The following is a 22,324-nucleotide window of genomic DNA, read 5'->3' on the forward strand; positions in this document are numbered from 1 at the left end:
ATCTCACAATTCTGACTTTATATCTCGCAATTCTGACTTTATATCTCACAATTCTGACTTTATATCTCGCAATTCGGACTTTATATCTCGCAATTCGGACTTTATATCTCGCAACTCTGACTTTATATCTCACAATTCTGACTTAATATCTCGCAATTCTGACTTTATATCTCACAATTCTGACTTTATATCTCACAATTCTGACTTTATATCTCGCAATTCTGACTATATATCTCACAATTCTGACTTTATATCTCACAATTCTGATCTCACAATTCTGACTTTATATCTCGCAACTCAGACTTTATATCTCGCAATTCTGACTTTATATCTCGCAACTCTCTGACTTTATATCTCACAATTCTGACTTTATATCTCACAATTCTGACTTTATATCTCACAATTCTGACTTTATATCTCACAATTCTGACTTTGTATCTCGCAATTCGGACTTTATATCTCGCAATTCGGACTTTATATCTCGCAATTCGGACTTTATATCTCGCAATTCGGACTTTATATCTCGCAATTCGGACTTTATATCTCGCAATTCGGACTTTATATCTCGCAATTCGGACTATATATCTCGCAATTCGGACTTTATATCTCGCAATTCTGACTTTATATCTCGCAACTCTGACTTTACATCTCGCAACTCTGACTTTATATCTCACAATTCTGACTTTATATCTCACAATTCGGACTTTATATCTCGCAATTCGGACTTTATATCTCGCAATTCGGACTTTATATCTCGCAACTCGGACTTTATATCTCACAATTCTGACTTTATATCTCACAATTCGGACTTTATATCTCGCAACTCGGACTTTATATCTCGCAACTCGGACTTTATATCTCGCATATCTGACTTTATATCTCGCAACTCGGACTTTACATCTCGCAACTCTGACTTTACATCTCACATTTCTGACTTTATATCTCACAATTCGGACTTTATATCTCGCAATTCGGACTTTATATCTCGCAACTCTGACTTTATATCTCGCAACTCTGACTTTATATCTCGCATATCTGACTTTATATCTCGCAACTCGGACTTTACATCTCGCAACTCTGACTTTACATCTCACATTTCTGACTTTATATCTCACAATTCGGACTTTATATCTCACAATTCGGACTTTATATCTCGCAATTCGGACTTTATATCTCGCAATTCTGACTTTATATCTCGCAACTCTGACTTTATATCTCGCAACTCGGACTTTATATCTCGCAACTCTGACTTTATATCTCGCAACTCGGACTTTACATCTCGCAACTCGGACTTTACATCTCGCAACTCTGACTTTATATCTCGCAACTCTGACTTTATATCTCGCAACTCGGACTTTATATCTCGGAATTCGGACTTTATATCTCGCAATTCGGACTTTATATCTCGCAATTCTGACTTTATATCTCGCAATTCTGACTTTATATCTCGCAATTCTGACTTTATATCTCGCAATTCTGACTTTAAATCTCGCAACTCTGACTTTATATCTCGCAACTCTGACTTTACATCTCGCAACTCTGACTTTATATCTCGCAATTCGGACTTTATATCTCGCAATTCGGACTTTATATCTCGCAATTCGGACTTTATATCTCGCAATTCTGACTTTATATCTCGCAACTCTGACTTTACATCTCGCAACTCTGACTTTATATCTCACAATTCTGACTTTATATCTCACAATTCTGACTTTATATCTCGCAATTCGGACTTTATATCTCGCAATTCGGACTTTATATCTCGCAACTCGGACTTTATATCTCACAATTCTGACTTTATATCTCACAATTCGGACTTTATATCTCGCAACTCGGACTTTATATCTCGCAACTCGGACTTTATATCTCGCATATCTGACTTTATATCTCGCAACTCGGACTTTACATCTCGCAACTCTGACTTTACATCTCACATTTCTGACTTTATATCTCACAATTCGGACTTTATATCTCGCAATTCGGACTTTATATCTCGCAACTCTGACTTTATATCTCGCAACTCTGACTTTATATCTCGCATATCTGACTTTATATCTCGCAACTCGGACTTTACATCTCGCAACTCTGACTTTACATCTCACATTTCTGACTTTACATCTCACAATTCGGACTTTATATCTCACAATTCGGACTTTATATCTCGCAATTCGGACTTTATATCTCGCAATTCTGACTTTATATCTCGCAACTCTGACTTTATATCTCGCAACTCGGACTTTATATCTCGCAACTCTGACTTTATATCTCGCAACTCGGACTTTACATCTCGCAACTCTGACTTTACATCTCGCAACTCTGACTTTATATCTCGCAACTCTGACTTTATATCTCGCAACTCTGACTTTATATCTCGCAACTCGGACTTTATATCTCGGAATTCGGACTTTATATCTCGCAATTCGGACTTTATATCTCGCAATTCTGACTTTATATCTCGCAATTCTGACTTTATATCTCGCAATTCTGACTTTATATCTCGCAATTCTGACTTTATATCTCGCAACTCTGACTTTATATCTCGCAACTCTGACTTTACATCTCGCAACTCTGACTTTATATCTCACAATTCTGACTTTATATCTCGCAACTCTGACTTTATATCTCGCAACTCGGACTTTACATCTCGCAACTCTGACTTTATATCTCACAATTCTGACTTTATATCTCGCAACTCTGACTTTATATCTCGCAACTCGGACTTTATATCTCGCAATTCGGACTTTATATCTCGGAACTCTGACTTTATATCTCGCAACTCTGACTTTATATCTCGCAATTCGGACTTTATATCTCGCAATTCGGACTTTATATCTCGCAATTCGGACTTTATATCTCGCAATTCTGACTTTATATCTCACATTTCTGACTTTATATCTCGCAATTCTGACTTTATATCTCGCAACTCTGACTTTATATCTCGCAACTCTGACTTTATATCTCGCAATTCTGACTTTATATCTCGCAATTTTGATTTTATATCTCGCAATTCTGACTTTATATATAAAAAGCAATTACCTTTGTATTTTTTATTCTGTGACGGAAACAAGCTTGCATACAGCAGACTGCTTTCAGTGTAATTCTAAATATTACTATAAACTATAATAGTACACTCAGAAATAAAGGGATACTATATAGAACTCTTAAATGACTGCATAATGCTTTCATGTTAAACAGGTTATTTACATGTTTTTCTAGTGATAAATTATGTTTACTAATGGCTTACTTCATCAAATCTAATATAATTAATACAAAATAATAATAATTAAAGCTCTATCCATAAAATTATCCAGTGATGGAACCCCTGAAAGCGCCTGACCGAACCTTTAGAGTTATATATAGCAGCTTTACAAGTAAGAATGTATATCAGAGATTGTACAGTAACACTGATTATGATTATGATTATGATTGAGCTTTAAATAGCAGGGGTCGACTCAGTCGTGGTGTCATGTGCTGTTTTTAGTCTATATTTAACCTTAAGTCCCACAGAGAACTTGCGTGGCTTTTCCAGAGCCGAACTTGTCTTAAAAATCTTAAAATAACACTGTAAAATCAAGATTAGAATCGAGAGTTTTTATTTGCTCACCATGAAGAATCAGTTTTCCAATTTGAACATGAGATATAAAAACAGGGTTGCATAAGATCATTCCGCATGAAAGAATAAGGTGGTGTGTGTCACAAACTCTGTAACTAAGAGCAAATGTGTGTGATGTGTAGAGGAGAACACTTTCTCAGTGTGTGTAAATTCACTTGGGGTTCAGAGTATTTATTTTCCCCCACATTCATTTCACACATCTAGTAGAATTATGTTGTTTTGTTTCATTAATAACGTGTTTACTTGTTTCTTGATACATCCCGAAAGAATGGAAGTGAAATGTGACAACATGCCCCATTGGTGCGGTTTATTGGAACATCACCATATGACTAAGATTAAAATGCTATCTTATCTAATAAAATAAAAAATACACGAAAAACTAAAATATGTTGTCAATAAAATACAATTATTACGTTTTTTATCTAAAATAATGCCATTTTTTACTAATTAAAAATATTTTTTGAGTTTGACAACAAACACACCGCAAAACACAGCTATACAGCACAGTTCAAAACATTATAATAATTAAGAATTTCAGAACATCAACTCTTTTTCACCTTTTTCTTATGGTTTCTCAATAGAATTCATAAAAGTATTGAATAGAATATCATAGTTCTAACAGAGGCTCATTGTAACTCAGTGTGACAACATGCCCCGCCTGCACAACTGGGGTTTAAATCCGGCTAAATAAAGTTAAGTTAAGTTAAACCTGTGTTTCTGCTGGTTAGATCAGCATTAAATAACTATATCAACTCTTAAATATCAGATTGGAGATTAAAATAATATCAGATTTGTCTTATTTTAAGTAAAAAGTCAGATGTGAGTTTATATCTCGCAATTCTGACTTTTCATCTGAGATTTGCGTTGATATAAAGTTGCAATTTTGTGTTAGAAAGTCAGAAATGCGAGATGTAAACTTACAATTGTGCGATAAAAAGTCGCAATCATCTTTTAAAATGTTTTATTCTGTGGCGGAAACAAGCTTCCCCAGCTGTGGGGTTTACTTTAAACTATTTTCCCTCAGAAATTACTACTAAATTTCAGAATTAAGAATTATTCGAAACATTCTTTACTTCATCTGTAAATAATTTTTTTATATTAACGCATTTTTTTCTCTATATAGTGTTGATATGGCAACTAGTAAATACACTAAGTGTCATCATGCTGGCATGTGTGTGTACTTCTTCTGTAGCTGTGATGAGATGTGGAGTGTGTGTGTACTTCTTCTGTAGCTGTGATGAGATGTGCAGTGTGTGTGTGTGTGACGAACCCTGCGTTCTCTGTTGCAGTCTGGTGTCCAGTGTGTGTCACGGCTGCTTCCGGCGCCAGGAGAAGCTCCAGCGCTGCGGTCAGTGCCGGTTTGCTCAGTACTGTGACAGAACGTGTCAGCGAGCCTCCTGGGAGGAACACAAGCACGAGTGCGCCGCCATCAAGAGCTACGGGAAAGCCCCCAATGAGAACATCCGGTACGGGCCGTAATAACACTGATCAGCTGGGTTCCTTGATACCAGTGTTGGGGAAAGTTACTTTTAAAAGTAATGCATTACAATATTGCGCTACTCCCTTAAAAAGTAACTAATTGCATTACTTAGTTACTTTTTTAGAAAAGTAATGCGTTACGTTACTTTTGCGTTACTTTTTCCCACCTGGGCTGGGCTTGTTTTTTTATAACACAAAAGTTCTATTTTGGGCAAATGTAAAGACACTTTCACACCAAAAGTGAAATAATAATCCTCCGGCTGAAGGACATGTGTACAGTAGAGGAGAGCAGACAAGCAAACCTTTCTATCTATCTATAGTCACTTTTGCTTATTAAACAGAATCATTGATTATCAGAAGCAATACATTGGTCAATAAAGCGAGATTAAATGCATAAAAATATATGTTTTATTTAACATGTTTAGTTATTTGGAGGTTTTCATAGTATTCTGATCCTGCATTTCACTGATTTTATTTATTTTGAGGAATATTGAAATTTTTTTTTTGTGCAAGTGAGATGAGTAAATGCTCACATTTAGCCTAGAACTACAATACACATCATGTTCACACACACACACACACACACGTCTCAACATGAGGACAGGAGAGCTGTCAGTCAATAAATGGAAAAACAAAGTAACTTGCGGTACTTATTTGAAAAAGTAACTCAGATATTTTGTTGTAAATTTTAAAAGTAATGCGTTACTTTACTAGTTACTTGAAAAAGTAATCTGATTACATAACTCAAGTTACTTGTAATGCATTTCCCCCAACACTGCTTGTCAACATCCGGTACGAGCCGTAATAACAGTGATCATCAGGGTTCCTGCGAGGCTTGATACTGACGTTTTGACATTTCATTTCTGGAAAACTCTTGAAAACAGACATATTTGCTTGAATTATTGAATTCATTTGATTGATAAAACAATCTTTTGGACGCTGCAGTCCGTCTGATGTTGATATAGAGCCATTTCACATGGGTATGAGTGTGACATTGCTCATATAAATATTCTAGTATATGTTACATCTTTTATTCTTCAGGTCAATCATATATTCATGGGGGGGGGGGGGGGGATCAGTTTGAATAAGGAAAGCTTATTCAAGCTTATTATTATCTTTGTCATAGTATCATTTCAAAGGTTAAAGTTACCGCAGTCATTACTCTTTATTTGTACTGTTTTATTCGTTTATTTTTGTTTATCTATCTATGAATTTGAAATATAATACAGATATCGTTTGATAAGTGAGATCTCTCATTGTAGTCCAACCAAAAAGTAGTGCTTGAAAATCCTGGAATTTCATTTGACAGTTTCTGTACGAACCCTGTATGATGTTTAATGCTCTCATATGTTAATGTCTACATGCACACATTAATGCTGGTGTTTTCAGCCGACCGAGTGTGTTTTAGGCCTCATCTTCCCTCGGCTCATTTTGAACCAAATAATTTTTTTTAAATTGAGTGTTCATCAGAGGAGTCCAAGACCCCAGGACTTGTGTCGCACTTGAACCACGAATACACACACAAATGAATGGATTCGAGGAGTTTTGGGGTTGAAATTTAAAAAAGTAACAAATCCTTCCGTCGCGGGTCAATTTGAGCCCTTAGGAATAAATGTAATGTGAGGAATGCTTCAGTTCACACAGAAAAACATAAAAATGCTCAAAATTCAAATTAAAACTTCACCAAAAAATAATTTAATAATGTCTACATGTGTGTCTGAATGCAGACTGAAGAGAAACTGACTTTAGGACCCAGAGGAACAGCTCATCTACTCCATATAGAGATATAAGCCCATCTAGAGTCATCAAATATCATCTTATATTATTATTTTCACACAAGAGGTCGGCAAAGACACACAATGTAAGATATTTTGAGCTGAATTAAAGGTTTATGCATGAAATTGTGAGTTATTTTGAATTTTAGTTGAAAGAATGTGAGGAATGTGCTTAAATTACTATTTATTTATTATTTATTGATCAAAATCTAGTCATTTAAAGGTAAATAAAGTAAAAAAATAACAAAAAAAGATCCCCAAAAATTGCATAAAAAAAAAAAAGAAGTATAATTTTAGGGCTTCAGGTCATTTTGACCCGCGAGGGAAGGATGAGGTTAGGGAATATTAAGACATTCACGCTCTTATGTGACAGATATGATGGGAAAATGTGTTCTGTGTTTTAGTCTCGCGGCTCGCATCATGTGGCGTGTCGATAAGGAGGGATGGTGGTCTCGGACATGCAGATGACGACCCTGGACGACCTGGAAAACCACATCTGTGACATGAACGAGGACGACCTGAAGGACTTCAAAGTGGATATACACAATTTCCTGGACTTCTGGCCTCGCGGCAGCAAACAGCACACGGTGGACAGCATCTCGCACGTCCTCGGAGTGGTGCGTCACTGATCGCGGTTCAGCTGCTCAGACTTACGGAATAATTATGATTTTTTATGTGTTTGAAAGAAGTCTCTTATGTTCACAAAGGCTGATAAAAAAATACAGTAAACATTTGATATATTATTATAATGTAAATCATCTGTTCTCTATGTGAATATACAGTAAAGTGTAATTTATTCCTGTGATCAAAGCTGAATTTATCATCATTACTCCAGTCTTCAGTGTCACATGATCCTCCAGAAATCAGTGTAATATGATGATCTGATGATCAAGACACATTTATGATTATTATCATGTTCAAAACAAAGTTCAAAAGACATTATATATGTCTTTATTGTCATTTTTGATCAATTTAAGGCTTTCTTGATGAATAAAAGTATATTTTTTTTACTTATCCTAAACTTTTGAATAGCAGTGTATCACGTTTTCCACAAAAACTGTTTTCAACATTGATAATAATGTTTCTCAAGCATCAGATCATCATATTATCCTGATTTCTGAAGGATCATGTGACACTGAAGACTGGAGTAATGATCCTGAAAATTCAGCTTTGATCACAGGAATAAAATTACACTTTGATTTATATTCACATAGAGAACATATATTTTAAATTGCAATAATATATCACATTTTTTAACACATAAATGCAGCCATGGTGACTCCATTTCAAATCATAATTATTCCAAACGTGTGCATGTGACACGCGGTGACTCTTCTTCCTTTCACGTTTTCCCAGATCAACTGTAACGGCTTCATGGTGAGCGATCAGAGAGGTTTGCAGGCGGTTGGCGTCGGTTTGTTTCCTAACTTGTGTCTGGTGAACCACGACTGCTGGCCCAACTGCACCGTCATACTCAACAACGGCAAGTGAGTTGAAGCGCTGGTCTTCAGATCCTCAGTTGAGCGTGAGAGCGGACAGGTGAAAGTAGTGTGTGTGGGCGAGGAATCCGAGAGAGAGATGTCTGGAGGAACTGAGAGTTTGAACTGAAAGAGTTGGGAAGGGAAAACTGGAATAACCCGCTCATGTGATTCAGGGTTTCCGTGAAATGTGTGCATCAACCCAAATACTGTGGCCTGTGTGTGTGTGTGTGTGTGTGTGTGTGTGTGTGTGTGTGTGTGTGTGTGTGTGTGTGTGTGTGTGTGTGTGTGTGTGTGTGTGTGTGTGTGTGTGTGTGTGTGTGTGTGCTATACTGTATCATCAATGTTTGGTATGCACATGCATTCTTTCAACTCATGATGTTCATGATAAGACTCTCATTGAACAAGATTCATAGAGAATGTTATGGAAGCTTGTTTCCGCCACGGAATAAAACATTTTAAAAGATAATTTTGACTTTTTATCGCATAATTGCGAGTTACATCTCGCTATTCTGACTTTATATCTCGCAATTCTGACTTTATATCTCGCAATTCTGACTTTATATCTCGCAATTCTGACTTTATATCTTGCAATTCTGACTTTATATCTCGCAATTCTGACTTTATAACTCGCAATTCTGACTTTATATCTTGCAATTCTGACTTTATATCACGCAATTCTGACTTTATATCTCGCAATTCTGACTTTATATCTTGCAATTCTGACTTTATATCTCGCAATTCTGACTTTATATCTTGCAATTCTGACTTTATATCTCGCAATTCTGACTTTATATCACGCAATTCTGACTTTATATCTTGCAATTCTGACTTTATATCTCGCAATTCTGACTTTATATCTTGCAATTCTGACTTTATATCTCGCAATTCTGACTTTATATCTTGCAATTCTGACTTTATATCTCGCAATTCTGACTGTATATCACGCAATTCTGACTTTATATCTTGCAATTCTGACTTTATATCTCGAAATTCTGACTTTATATCTCGCAATTCTGACTTTATATCTCACAATTCTGACTTTATAACTCGCAATTCTGACTTTATATCTTGCAATTCTGACTTTATATCTCGCAATTCTGACTTTATATCTCGCAATTGTGACTTTATATCTCGCAATTGTGACTTTATATCTCGCAATTGTGACTTTATATCTCGCAATTCTGACTTTATATCTCGCAACTCTGACTTTATATCTCGCAATTCTGACTTTATATCTCGCAACTCTGACTTTATATCTCATAATTCTGACTTTATATCTCGCAATTCTGACTTTATATCTCGCAATTCTGACTTTATATCTCGCAATTCTGACTTTATATCTCGCAACTCTGACTTTATATCTCATAATTCTGACTTTATATCTCGCAATTCTGACTTTATAGCTCACAATTCTGACTTTATATCTCGCAATTCTGACTTTATAGCTCACAATTCTGACTTTATAACTCGCAATTCTGACTTTATATCTCGCAATTCTGACTTTATATCTCGCAATTCTGACTTTATATCTCGCAACTCTGACTTTATATCTCGCAATTCTGACTTTATATCTCGCAACTCTGACTTTATATCTCATAATTCTGACTTTATATCTCTCAATTCTGACTTTATATCTCGCAATTCTGACTTTATATCTCGCAATTCTGACTTTATATCTCGCAACTCTGACTTTATATCTCATAATTCTGACTTTATATCTCGCAATTCTGACTTTATAGCTCACAATTCTGACTTTATATCTCGCAATTCTGACTTTATATCTCGCAATTCTGACTTTATATCACGCAATTCTGACTTTATATCACGCAATTCTGACTTTATATCTCGCAATTCTGACTTTATATCTCGCAACTCTGACTTTATATCTTGCAATTCTGACTTTAAATCACGCAATTCTGACTTTAAATCACGCAATTCTGACTTTATATCTCGCAATTCTGACTTTGTATCTCACAATTCTGACTTTATATCTCACAATTCTGACTTTATATCTCACAATTCTGACTTTATATCTCGCAATTCTGACTTTAAATCACGCAATTCTTACTTTATAGCTCACAATTCTGACTTTGTATCTCACAATTCTGACTTTATATCTTGCAATTCTGACTTTATATCTCGCAATTCTGACTTTAAATCACGCAATTCTGACTTTATAGCTCAAAATTCTGACTTTATATCTCGCAATTCTGACTTTATATCTCGCAATTCTGACTTTAAATCTCGCAATTCTGACTTTATAGCTCAAAATTCTGACTTTATATCACACAATTCTGACTTTATAACTCGCAATTCTGACTTTATATCTCACAATTCTGACTTTAAATCACGCAATTCTGACTTTATAGCTCAAAATTCTGACTTTATATCTCGCAATTCTGACTTTAAATCTCGCAATTCTGACTTTATAGCTCAAAATTCTGACTTTATATCTCGCAATTCTGACTTTATATCTCGCAATTCTGACTTTAAATCACGCAATTCTGACTTTATAGCTCAAAATTCTGACTTTATATCTCGCAATTCTGACTTTAAATCTCGCAATTCTGACTTTATAGCTCAAAATTCTGACTTTATATCTCGCAATTCTGACTTTATATCTCGCAATTCTGACTTTAAATCACGCAATTCTGACTTTATAGCTCAAAATTCTGACTTTATATCTCGCAATTCTGACTTTATATCTCGCAATTCTGACTTTAAATCTCGCAATTCTGACTTTATAGCTCAAAATTCTGACTTTATATCTCACAATTCTGACTTTATATCTCTCAATTCTGACTTTATATCTCGCAATTCTGACTTTAAATCACGCAATTCTGACTTTATATCTCGCAATTCTGACTTTATATCTCACAATTCTGACTTTATATCTCGCAATTCTGACTTTATATCACGCAATTCTGACTTTATATCTCGCAATTCTGACTTTAAATCACGCAATTCTGACTTTATATCTCGCAATTCTGACTTTATATCTCGCAATTCTGACTTTAAATCACGCAATTCTGACTTTATATCACACAATTCTGACTTTAAATCACGCAATTCTGACTTTAAATCACGCAATTCTGACTTTAAATCACGCAATTCTGACTTTATATCTCGCAATTCTGACTTTGTATCTCACAATTCTGACTTTATATCTTGCAATTCTGACTTTATATCTCGCAATTCTGACTTTATATCTCGCAATTCTGACTTTAAATCACGCAATTCTGACTTTATAGCTCAAAATTCTGACTTTATATCTCGCAATTCTGACTTTATATCTCGCAATTCTGACTTTAAATCTCGCAATTCTGAAATTAAAAGTCGCAATTTTATTTTTCATTCTGTGGCTCAAACAAACTTACATAGAATGTCAAAATGAAGCTGTGTAATTTGAATTTTAAGTACACTAGCATTCCTCTCGCACACCTCGGCCTCCAGACGTACAGTATAATGTGTATAATTGTAGTTTTTCCTCTTTTTTAACGTCAGAACAGCTCAGTAAGTCCAGCTGCTTCTTGTTTGTGTTTCAGTCAGTCGGCTGTCGATACTATGTATCATTCTCAGAAGAGGTGGGTCCGTTTAACCGTTCCTCTTTTATTCAGATCTTCTTCTTTCTATCATCACATCCATCTCTTCAAATAATCAACTACCCAAACACAGCCACCGAACACGACGGAGACACTGAGAACAGCTTTAAACATGCGAGTACTGCCGACCCAGCTCACTAAATATTGTTGATAACGTTCCAGTTATTGTAATGTTCTCTGAACGTTCAAAACATCCAGGTTTTAAAGTACCCCTGTCAATCATTTTATCCCTTAAAAATAATCTTTGATCACCAAAATTACATATTTAAACGTTTTTCCGTTTTGAATGACTTAAAATATCTTGAATGTAACTCGACACCCTTCCCTCATTTAGTATACGCGGTTCGATGAATATGCAAATGAGCCCCGCCTCCACTCACTCACTCACTCAGAGATCCACTGGTGGACGATCACACGTTGATCTGATTGGTCAAGGTAGTGTGTGACGTCAGAAACACCAGCGATTTCAAAGCGTGTTTTTGAGACTGTCTTTGGTTCACTGCAGTTTTAAGCAGAAAATACTCAGCAATGCTGTCGACTTATGAACTTACACATGGTGTGTGTTAAAGCAGATTAATAACTCCACATACACACATAAACTACATTAGAAGCTGGATTTACACCACAGGGGGACTTTAAGAAAGTTATTCTTTGTAACTGAACATTACATTTTGTAACATTTGAACATTTCCATTCCAAGTAACATTTAAATATGTTAGAATTTGTGCCAACGTTTCGAGAACAGAAAATGATTTATTAACTTTACTGGGAGAACATTTTTTCATAATCTGGATTAAACCCCAAATCAAATACTGATATTTATTAAAAAAAGGTTACAAAACCTTTAAAAGGTTCTAATTCTGTTATCATTTACAAATGCTCATGTGCGTTGTCATGTTTCCTTCGCGTTCTGCTGAAGAAAGAAAGAAAGTTGTAAGGACGCGAGAGTGAAATGACGACAGAATTGCGGTTTGATGAGTTTCACCGCGAGGCGAGCGCTGATGGCGGGTGGTTGGTCCGTTTGTTGTCACTTCTAACCTCTTCACATCTAATAACACTTTCTTCCAGTCTTGACAGCTGCCACAACTAATTACACTTTGATATGCAAATACATGTGGGTTTACGACTTCCTGAACGTGTGTGTGTGTGTGTGTGTGTGTGTGTGTGTCCTTGTGTTTCCGTCTGCTGTCAGATCAAGTGAAGATGTTGTATATGATCTCAATCTGGGTCTATATACAAAGCTCCTCTGTTTTCTCCTAGTTAGCAAAGAGTGTTTGGTTATGTGCGCTTGCTTGATCTGGAGGACTGTGAACGCAGGACGGGTTCGTGATGCTGGAGACTGGTTGTGTGTGCTCTGATTCGAGCGTGTGTGTGTGTGTGTGTAACAGAATCGAGCTGCGAGCGCTGGGGAAGATCAGTCCCGGGGAAGAAGTGACCGTGGCGTATGTGGACTATCTGAACCTGTCTGAAGACCGCAGGCGTTTGCTGAAGCAACAGTATTACTTCGACTGCACCTGCGAACACTGCACCAACCACAGCAAAGATGACCTGAAGATGGCCGGAGCCGAGCCGGAGGGAGAGAAGGTGGCGTCACTCAGATATAACATGAAGCAATGAATGAATGAATGAATGAATGAATGATTGATTGAATGATTGATTGATTGATTGAATGAATGATTGAATGATTGAATGAATGAATGAATGAATGAATGATTGATTGAATGAATGAATGAATGAATGAATGAATGAATGAATGAATGAATGACTGAATGAATGATTGAACGAGCGAGTGAACGAACGCACGAATGAATGAACAAACGAGCGAACGAACGAACGAATTAATGAATGATTGAATGAATGAACGAGCGAACGAACGCACGAATGAATGAATGAATGATTGATTGATTGAATGAATGAATAATTGATTGAATTAATGATTGAATTAATGATTGATGAATGAATGAAGACACGAATGAATGAATGAATGAATGATTGATTGAATTAATGATTGAATTAATGATTGATGAATGAATGAACGCACGAATGAATGAATGAATGAATGATTGATTGAATTAATGATTGATGAATGAATGAACACACGAATGAATGAATGAATGAATGATTGATTGATTGAATTAATGATTGATGAATGAATGAACGCACGAATGAATGAATGAATGGTTGAATGAATGAATGAATGATTGAATGAACGAGCAAACGAACGAGCGAAAGAACAAACGAATGAACGGACGAACAATTGAATGAACGAACGAACGCACAAATGAATGAATGAATGGTTGAATGATTAAATAAATGAATGAATGAATGAATGAACGAGCGAACAAACGCACAAATTAATGAACGAAGAAACGAACGAATGAACGAACGAACGAATGAACGAATGAATGAACGCACGAACGAATGAATAAGAAGAAGACAGGAGATATACAGCATGTGTCCAGCACTATCTGAGTCCTGTGGCTCTGGAGAGATTAGTGTTATATATATATCTGTCCTTCAGTGAAAGATAAGGAACAGATTCCAGTCGAGCTCGAGTTACTGGCCCTCAGAACACAGAGACTATTATGAGGCCGCTTGATCATCTAAGGGTTAAGATGAAACTCTTGTACAAAAAAAAAAGAAAGTAAATATTTAAAAATAGTTTAAATAAATAATTCAATAAAAATATGTATTTTATATATAAAAAATTAATAAAAAGTAGATTAAAATAAATAAAAAAATAACTAAGATTTAAATAAATAAATTAGAACAGAATAAATAAAAAGTAGAATAAAAATACAAAAATAATTCAATAATAAAAACAGATAAAATAAAAGTGGATAAAAATCAATAAAAAATCAATAATAAAAACAAGATTTAAATAAATACATTTATAAACCATTTTTTTTCAATTTGACCAAAAATGGTTTTTTTTAAGAACTAAAATAACTAAATAATTAAATAAAAAAATTATAATAAAGATAAGATTAAAATAAATAAATGTATAAATAATTGAATAATAATTTGACCAAAATTCTATATATTTTTTTATGTATAAAAAATATCAAATCAGTAGTAAAAATAAGATTAAAACAAATTAATTTATAAATAATTAAATAAAAACCAGACAAAAAATAAATAAAAAGTCGATTAAAATATAAAATAAAAATAACTAAATAATATAAAATAAATCAATAATACAAATAAGATTAAAATAAATAAATGTATAAATAGTGAAATATAAATGAGGCTGACAGAGGTGAAACCTGATGTGTTCTGCTCCAGGTACCAGAAGAAACGGTGAAGGAAGTGACGGAGTACAGCCGGAGGATGCTGGAGAAGATGGAGAAGGCCCGGTCAGAAGCAAACTACAACGAGGTAACGATGAGTCTCCATGCGGACGAGTGTGTGCAGCTGCAGTTGTGTAACGTAACACGAGTGTGTGTGTGTGTGCGCAGGTGGTGAAGATCTGCCGCGAGTGTGTGGCGAAGCAGGAGAACGTGCTGGCCGACACACACATCTATCAGCTGCGCATGTGGTGCACGCTCAGCGAAGTGCTTTCATACCTGCAGTTCTTCGACGAGGCGTCTACGTATGCGCGCAAGATGGTGGAGGGATACCTGTGAGTGTGTGTGTGTGTGTGTGCTCTATTAAATCATGCACAATTAAAGGAAGCTTTCCTCCATGTTCATCTCTTCAGTGTGTAGTGTTGCTGTGTGATCATGTAAAGCTCCAGTTCTTCTATATCAGAGTCAGTGTTTCTGAACTCCTGAAACGCCTCCATTGTAGTCTTGAGTTTCCTCCGGGAACGAACACGTCACAATATTCCTCATTTAAATAATTAATATGCAGAATAAAGGGGCGGGGCCTGGTTGAGTTAGTTAGTAGTGTGTTAAACTGGCGGTTATGGTAATTAGGGGCGGGAAATTTCCCAAACACACTCGAAGCGCTTGACCAATCACAACACACTGATCCAGCCGACCAATCAGAGAACAGTGTGCTTTTCAGAAGGAGGGGCTTCATAGAGACAGGAAGTAAACAGGGGTGTGTTTCCCGGAAGCATCGTTAGCCAACTATGATCGCAAGTTGTAAAGCCTAAACACTCTCTGCTACTGTAATCTCCTGTGATCTCTGTAAAGCTGCTGTGAAACGCTCTACATTGTTAAAGCGCTGTATAGATGGAGCTGACTTGATTTGACAATAATGCATGCAAATCTATTGTACAAGAGCCCAAAAACAACATCAAGACTTTGAGAAAAGGCTTAAAGGGATAGTTGACTTTGAAATGAAATGTTGGTGTGTTTTATCTTCCTGAAGTGCATCAAGATGTCGGTGTCTTTGTCTCCACAGGAGTTTCAATGTTGATATTTTTAGGTCAAGCCGTTCTTGTCTGTCAGTCATATAATGCAGGTCTATAGGCACTGTCTCCAAAAGCATGCAGAGAAAAGTCCACATTACACAATTCCCCATCGTAAGTGCACATTGATGACCTAAGCTCGCGCGAACTCATCCGGGAGTGTTGAGTTTTCACTTATTCCCAGTTTGTAAGCCTTCTATCTTGACACACGACTCGCTTCATTGTTCAGGCCAATCAAAGGCACACTTTGAGCCGTACAGCCAATCACACGCGTTTCTGCTGAGTTTAAAAATGCAACGTCCAATCGAAGGCGTTAGATTAGTTTCCGGGGAAGAAATCCGGTGTAAACAGATCAGATGGACGTGGTTGTGTAAAAGAGATAAAACGATATAAATACTGTTGGTTTTATCACACAAACCGCTTGTTTCGTGTCTTAGGCCATCAGTGTGCACTTACGATGGGGAATTGTGTAATGTGGACTTTTCTCTGCATGCTTTTGGAGACAGTGCCTATAGACCTGCATTATATGACTGACAGACAAGAACGGCTTGACCTAAAAATATCAACATTGAAACTCCTGCGGAGACAAAGACACCGACATCTTGATGCACTTCAGGAAGATAAAACACACCAACATTTCATTTCAAAGTCAACTATCCCTTTAATATGTAATTTTATATGTTTGTGTGTTGAAATAGAAAACTGTACCATCCCAACAACGCTCAGCTGGGAATGGCTACGATGCGGGCCGGCGTGACGCACTGGCAGGCGGGACTGATCGAGGTCGGCCACGGCATGATCTGCAAAGCCTACGCCATCCTGATGATCACACACGGCCCCGTGCATCCCATCACCAAAGACCTGGAGGTAAAGCGCGGACCAACACCAGCTGACGTCGTCCTGCACACACATACAGTCAAACCAACATATCAAAGTATATTAAAAATATGTTCAAAGCTTTCCTGTGGCTCAGACAGTAGAGCGCTAGCGCTCGCAACACCGAGGTCATGGGTTCGAGTCCCAGAGAAAGCAAGAACTGATGAGAATGTACATGTGTAGCTGGAAATGCAATGCAAGTCGCTTTGGATAAAAGCATCTGTCAATTGCATAAATGTAAATATTCAGACACCTTCAACATTTTCACAGTTTATTCATATATAAGTGTGTAACAATACCCTGATGTCACGATTCAATACATCTCACGATACGATATTATTACGATACAATATTATTGCGATACTCCAAGACATGATAAAAGGTTAACTGAAAATTCAGAATTATTTTTTGTAAATACAGAATATGTTTGTACTGTCACTCACTAGATCAGATATATGGCATTATCTGGACCCACAAATATTCCCCCACTGCATTATTATACATTATATTCAACATTTTATATAACAGTTTAATGTAGTACTGACACTTAAACTCTGAAAACATGATTTCTTTTCTCACTTAGTCATTTTTATTTTAGGTGAACTATCCATGAGACATATTGATGCATTTTTGTATTGCGATATATAGTGACACCTCTAATATTCGCTATAGTTTAGAAAATGGTAATAAAATATGAGCAGAACTCATTACATGCAAAGTGAGATATTTCAAGCCTTTATTTGTTATAATTTTGATGATTATGGTTTACAGTTTATGAAAACCCCAAATTAGAATATTGTGAAAAGGTTTTCATAAGCTGTAATCCATAATCATCAAAAAAAATTGTAGTTATTTTAGTACTTCAACAAACTAAACAAAAATTAATGTAGACTTGGAATTTATATATGTGTGTGTGTGTGTGTGTTTGTGTGTGTGTGTGTGTGTGTGTATTTTTTATTATTATTACCGGTATTCATTTATTTCAGTTAATGTTTATTAATGTCCACTAATGCATTGATTAATTATACCCTCTTATTATCATACACACACACACACACACACACACACACACACACACACACACACACACACACACACACACACACACACACACACACACACACACACACACACACACACACACACACACACACACACACACACACACACACACACACACACACACACACACACACACAGACTGTCTCACACATGAGTTATGCTGAATATCTGTCAGCTGGTAAATTTAACTACACAATTAGATAATACCAGTTTAGCTCGACCAGTGACCAAGCAATGCTTCAGTGTGTTCAGTGTGTGTGTAAAGAGCATTAGCAGTTACACACACACACTTCAGCAGAACATGACCAGCTCACAGTGTCCCGATCAGTGTTACTGGTAGTCTCTGTATGAAGAATATCTGGGTATAATATGTCCCAGTTTACTGTATTCTGCTCTCCTCACTTACAGAGATCAACTATAGTGTCCTGAGCACACTAGTGGAACATATCAATAATCATATCTGGTGTCTTAATAATTTTTGGTTTGACTGTACGTCACAATAGAGAAGAAAAGACGGCTTGAGATGTGACCTCTGACCCTTGGTGTAACTGGAAAAGAACAGTCAGAGTTTAGCTAAAAATGTACAAATTTGGGTCCAAAAATGAATCCAACACTTTGAGCTGATCATGTTTTGCTGAAGTGTTTTTTCTTTAATTGACCCTTCGCAGGGAGTTTGATTGACAGGTGATCTGACCAATCATACTTCGCCATCCGCCATTTTGTCCACCAAAGCCGTCAAGAGAGTTAGTAGATTAACATGGAGGATTTGAGCTTGAGAAGCGGAGTGTACTGACGTCTCTCTGCGGTTAAAACAACATTCCTTCTGATGTTCATTCATGTTTATTTGATGCTGTAAATGAACTAGAAGGAAGAGATGATCGGTTCACGAGCGGCTTTAACTGAGCGATCTGACACACACATTAAAGAGACACAAAACACTATTTATTGTTTAAATTTCTTGTACAAAATGACCAAATTTAAAAGGTGAGACTTTGTTTAATATGTTTAATGTCAAAAGTAACTTGGTCTGTGTCTGTCAGTGTCCTCCTCGTAGCTTGTCGGACATAGCGACAGTAACTAAGGGGGGCGGGTCTTTGCGAACGGTCAATTGCTGATGCTCTTTTCACACACACACTGAACACAATGAAGCATCGCTTGGTCACTGGTCGAGCTAAACTGGTATTATCTAATTGTGTAGTTAAATTGACCAGCTGCCAGATATTCAACATAATTCGTGTGTTTGAGAGTGTCTCTCTGCTCCCATCAGGCCATGCGCATTCAGACGGAGATGGAGCTGCGCATGTTCAAGCAGAACGAGTACGTGTATCACTCCATGCGCGAGGCGGCGCTGCAGAACCAGCCCATGAAGATGATGGCGGAGCCGGCGGCCGCCGAGAGCATCAAGAACCTGTTCCGCAGGAAGTGACATCACAATCCACCGACACACACACGCTCAGGTCAACGTTAGACTCACTCATGCATTCAGACAAAAACCAAAGCATCAGAGAGACAATAATATTAGGGATGCACAATATATCGCTATCGGCCGATATATGTTCAGTTATTATGTTATCGGCCCGATAAGAACATGTGTCCGATATATTAAAGGGGTCATGACCTGAGAAACCAAATTTGCCTTGATCTTTTGGTATATAAGAGGTCTTTGTGTCATTAAAACGTCCTGCAAGTTTCACAGCTTAAGACGTCCTCCCCATTATAAACGAATCATTTATTTAATCAAGCTCTAAATACAGCTCGTTCTGGATCCACGGTAAGAAGTGACGTCACGGTGCGAAGTGACGTACCAGCGTTTGCATATGACCGCCTCCAGCACAAGACAACTACGCTTAAAGCGCAAGACAACTACGCTCATTTCGTATCATTGTCGCGCCCGCGCGCCTCACTAGTGTTCAGTCGCCGGACAGCGAGTGGGTCTGTGTACGGGGAGATTACGACGCCGCAGATGTGCTGTTCCTGGCTGTGGACAAACAACATCTGTGAATACGCTGCAGAAAGATCCAGTCGTCAGGGGAAAATGGATGCACTTTATTTTTCGCGGACGTCTCAGTCACGGCAGTGTTAGTTTAAGCGTTTGTTCTGTACATTTGAAGGATGACTGTTTTGAGAACAAATCCCAAAATGATGCTGGCTTTGCCAGAAAACTGTTGCTCAAAGATAAGTCCGTGCCGACTATTCTGGGCTCAACAACGACGACGCAAACTGTAAGTAATGTATTTAAAACTTTAAACTACTTTTTAAATACGCTGAATCCGCAAATGTTCTGGCTGGGGGCGTTAATAATTGATGCATAGGCACTGACGTTAGCCAATCATAACAGTGGGCGTTAACACTGAACTCTTAAAGGGGAAACACCCCCAAAACAGACTGTGTGAATCAGAGGATGAGAAACAGGGAAAAGGTCATAAATCACTACATTTTAAAAGTTTTTTGTAAAAAAACTATAGTAATACTATAATTGCACCTAAGGGAACATAATAATAAAATAAAAAACCCATGTCATGACCCCTTTAAAGCCGATAAATAATGTTTTATTTCCTTCAGCTGAGACTCTTCAGATGCGCTGTTCAACATTATGGTTTTGAATTCCAAATATAAAGAATTATCGTTTATCGGTATCGGGCAAAATTTGGATTTAGGTTTATCGGCCGATATATCGGTTATCGGCTTCCAAATATAAAGAATTATCGGTTGTTGTTATCAGCCAACATTTTTTTATATCAGTGCATCCCTTAATAATATAACATGCACACTCTTAGAAAGAAGGTTCTATATAGAACTCTACACTCCATTTATGCCAAGAAGAAGAAGTGTCTTCAATGATTTCATAACACTTTCATGTTTAATGGGTTATTTCATTTTTTATAGTGATAAAGTATGTTTACGAGCTGCTTAATTCATAAAATGTAATCAAAATAAAAATGTAATTAAAACAGAATTAATTGATTAAAGCTAAATCCATAAAATGATCCCTTTGAGGTTATATTTAGAACCTTTTCTTCTAAGAGTGCGTTAGACTGGGATAATCTTCAACACGCGAATCACTTTGCATCCGTACGTTCAGAGATGTGTGTTTTCTACATGACGGCTGTGTGACTTTTTTAGGCTGTTCTTTGTTTTTGAGTGTCATTTGGAATATTTAAGTTTTTTTTTTGTAATTAAAGACTCGTCAGGTTTAAATGATGAAGTTTGTGGTTTGACTTTCATTGTTCTCGTCCATAAAAGAGTTGAGACTCAAAACACACACACACACACACTCCTCACACACACTTCCCAGTCCTCACACACACACACACACACACACACACACACACACACACACACACACACACACACACACACACACTTCCCAGTCCTCACTCACACACACACACACACACACACACACACTCCCCAGTCCTCACACACACACACACACCACACACCACACACACACACACACACACACACGCTCTCTTCTCTCTCTCACACACACACACACACACACACACACACACACACACATCAGACACACACACACACTCCTCTCACACACACTCCCCAGTCCTCACACACACACACACTTCCCAGTCCTCACACACACACACACACTCCCCAGTCCTCACACACACACACACACACACACACACACACACATCAGACACACACACACTCCTCTCACACACACTCCCCAGTCCTCACACACACACACACACACACACACATCAGACACACACACACTCCTCTCACACACAGACGCCTCTCTCTCTCTCACACACAGACGCCTCTCTCTCTCTCACACACAAACACACACATACTCCTCTCTCACACACAAACACACACACACACACACACACACAGAGTCTGTTTACTAGCTAGTTGAGACAAATGATTCAACATTTAAAAAAAAATTTTTTTTATAAATGCATAATGTTTTTAACTGTGTCAAAAAGTAGATTTTGATAATGTCTAATATATATCCACATGCAACACCTTATAAAAGCAAGTCATTCTCAATTTTGAGCTCAGATAGTTTCAGTAACTTGATCTCCTTTTTAAACACATGCACAACACAAATCATC

At 37.0% G+C, this 22,324-nt stretch overlaps 1 protein-coding gene across 1 annotated transcript in view; it reads left to right on the forward strand.

Annotated features, from left to right (window-relative positions):
* The window catches only part of smyd1b (SET and MYND domain containing 1b), a 23,723-nt gene extending 2,275 nt beyond the window's left edge, over positions 1–21,448 (forward strand). Inside the window, 10 exon segments of the mRNA XM_079636585.1 lie at positions 4,903–5,079; positions 7,272–7,309; positions 7,312–7,484; positions 8,224–8,354; positions 11,894–11,932; positions 13,339–13,534; positions 15,236–15,328; positions 15,409–15,572; positions 17,006–17,174; positions 19,513–21,448. Coding sequence (XP_079492711.1) covers positions 4,903–5,079; positions 7,272–7,309; positions 7,312–7,484; positions 8,224–8,354; positions 11,894–11,932; positions 13,339–13,534; positions 15,236–15,328; positions 15,409–15,572; positions 17,006–17,174; positions 19,513–19,671 — 1,339 coding nt within the window. The 3' untranslated portion in view covers positions 19,672–21,448.
* The last annotated feature ends 876 nt before the right edge of the window (positions 21,449–22,324 follow it).

The sequence above is a fragment of the Phoxinus phoxinus genome (assembly GCF_949152265.1).
Source record: "Phoxinus phoxinus genome assembly, chromosome: 15".
NCBI classification, from domain to species: Eukaryota; Metazoa; Chordata; class Actinopteri; order Cypriniformes; family Leuciscidae; genus Phoxinus; species Phoxinus phoxinus.